Raw genomic sequence first — 2,651 nt, forward strand, 5'->3', positions numbered from 1 at the left:
TGCAGCTGCAGCTTGCATGGAGTATTTCAGGGCTCATTATTCATAGACCAATTGAAATGCTAATCCTTTTTGCTACCTGGCATTGATTGAAATGAGACAAATAATATAAAAATCTCACCAACAACTTTTATTATCATTGAGGACAAAATATTAAAGATTTGATTCTTAAAGCCTCAAGCCTAGAGAATATATCATTTGGATTCTTGCAACTACATACTAGAGAGTATGCATAGGTCATAATATATTAAAACTATTACATATATATCCTAAACATCTGCATGCCCTTCTCCCTCTTAAACTACAAGAAAGTTTCAAAATAGATAGAAAGAGAAAGATTAAATTAATTGTGCTTAATTTGGTGCATGATTATTAAGAAGAGATCCCCACACCAAGAAAATCAATGAAGGGAGTTTCCTTGTGATGATCGATCGATTCGTGATCTTGGCAATCATGGTCACCAAATTTAGCTGTGGCCGCAACCCTCCATTTTGCCAATGTTGATGCATTGTCACAAAAATTAGCCAACTCTTTCTTGAATGTCCTTCCGTGTTGCTCAGGACGATTAATGTGATCACCAAGACCGAGGCACCCAAAAGGACTTGGAACATTAACCCTCTTGTAATTTGGAAGCCCAAATGCGCTAGTGGAACCTATGTAGCTGCCATACATGAATGAAGAAGTAGTCGGGTTATTTCTCCGGTGAACGAATTGATGATCCGAACCTTTCGAGCACCCGGAAATATTGTTGTTAGAACTAACATTGTTGAAGTAATCTCTTCTTTCCCTTCCCAATAAACCAACTGAAGATGATGCGGCGTTGTTTGAGGTTGTTGACATTGTAGCAAAGTTCCAATTGTAAGGGGAAGAACTAGTATGCCTTGAATCCATGAACATTGCTGTCCTATCTTTATTTGGGTTTCGGAATTCGAAGAACTTAGTGCTACTATTCTGATCAAACCCAATTGATGCTGAAGATCTCAATTCCCCTTGAGATTTAAATTTCCTGCTTACATCAAAATTGTTGGAAATTGAGGAGGTGTTTGATGAGTGATCATTACAGAAATCTTGGTAGCTTCTCTTCCCACAAACTTTGGACTGCTCTCTTTGTCTTCTTGCCATTATAACATGCCAATGGTTCTTCACAGCATTATCAGTACGGCCTGGAAACAGTCTTGCAATCAGTGCCCACTTGTTTCCATGAATGCGATGTGCTGCTAGCAGCCTCTCTTCTTCTTCCTCACTAAAAGGCCTTCGGTTGATTCTCGGATCTAGTTGATTAAACCACCTCAACCTACAACTCTTCCCTACAAAAAAAAAAAAAATTCAAAAATAAAAACCACAACACAAAAAAATTAGCAAAATTTGAAAAAAGAGGAGGGGAAAAAGCATATATGTCTATCACCTCCCAAATTATATATGTAGGGTTTTGGAAGTTGAAAGAAGCTTATGCTGGTCGAAATTAAAGGGAATTTTAGGTTTGAGATTTCATATTAGAAAAAGATCCAAAAGTTGCCCCCAACCCAACACAGTCAAGCACCACAACAACAAACACACAACTCAACACAAGATAGTACACAACATAGTTAGATATATACCTGATCTTCCTTGAAGCTTCTCAGCTATGGAGTTCCAGTTCTGGGCACCGTACTGCTCAACAAGTTGCCGGAGTTTTTCATCCTCGGCCGGCCTCCAATGTCCACGTGGGCAGGTAGTACTCTTTGCTTCATCTCCATACTCATCCATGGCAACGTTTTACAGAGGCTGCTTTATTTTTGACAAGGTAGCTGCTAGCTACAATATTATATGCCAAATATTATTCTTGACATGATCAATTACAGCACAGGAGGGAAGCTTATGGCGAGCCCACAAAGATATATAGAAGAGAAAATATTGAAGACCAAATGGAATAAGAAAGTGAGGGGTCGGTTTAGGGTTATGGATGGGCAGTCACTTTTGTTGGTTTTACACGACACATTGAGCTAAAGCCCTCTAAATATGTAAATGAAACCTATAGAGCCAAATGACCCTTTGCTTGTTATGTCATTGGCCAACAATTAAACTTCACCCTCATATTCCCAACTGTTTCTCTCTCCCTCTCACACACGCACACACACACACACGCACATATTTAAATTTAAATTTAAAAATAATTAATAGAAAATTAAACATACAAATATGTTTAAGCCATTGTACTACGCTAATCTAGACCTAAACATTTGGGCAGCTTTATAGGTTTAATTAAAGGGACATTTCTCCTAGTGCAGAGAATATGGCTCTGCATCTATTTTAATTTATTTATTATTTTTTCATGTATTTATAAACGAAGTTTGGTGAGCACAACCTTTTTTTGGAAAATATAGAGGTCCATTTCATTGTCTACTAATAGAGTAATTTATTAAATTTTTCTGTTTTTAGCTCATGATGCTTCTCATTGGAAGCAGTTTATATGGTAGATGCAACAGGTAAAACCATTTGGGGTTACATATATTAATGTATAGGGCAGTTGATAAACTTCAAGCTGGCAAACCCTTAATTGGCTAGTAAAGTTTGTTAAAGCAATACATTTGCCATGTAATGCAGCTAATATGTCCTTAAAAGGATATATATACAAAGTCTTGATACCAAAATAGTAATCATATATATTACAGAGT

At 37.0% G+C, this 2,651-nt stretch overlaps 1 protein-coding gene across 1 annotated transcript; it reads right to left on the reverse strand.

The window, feature by feature from the left end:
* Nucleotides 1-136: 136 nt before the first annotated feature.
* On the reverse strand, nucleotides 137-1,954 carry LOC110746887 (uncharacterized). Its single transcript, XM_088245147.1, has 2 exons — nucleotides 1,596-1,954; nucleotides 137-1,304 (listed from the first exon to the last, which is right to left on the reverse strand). Exons 1-2 carry the CDS (start codon nucleotides 1,741-1,743, stop codon nucleotides 370-372), a joined length of 1,083 nt encoding a protein of 360 aa, XP_088101273.1. The 5' UTR covers nucleotides 1,744-1,954; the 3' UTR covers nucleotides 137-369.
* Nucleotides 1,955-2,651: the final 697 nt, after the last annotated feature.

The sequence above is a fragment of the Prunus avium genome, chromosome 8 (assembly GCF_965620075.1).
Source record: "Prunus avium chromosome 8, drPruAviu1.hap1.1, whole genome shotgun sequence".
Taxonomy (NCBI): Eukaryota; Viridiplantae; Streptophyta; class Magnoliopsida; order Rosales; family Rosaceae; genus Prunus; species Prunus avium.

Coding starts and splice junctions, on each gene's coding strand:
- LOC110746887 (XM_088245147.1), bottom strand. CDS start 1,743: ATGGATGAGTATGGAGATGAAGCAAAGAGTACTACCTGCCCACGTGGA. Junction 1,305..1,595: donor GAAGCTTCAAGGAAGATCAG/GTATATATCTAA, acceptor TTTTTTTTGTAG/GGAAGAGTTGTAGGTTGAGG.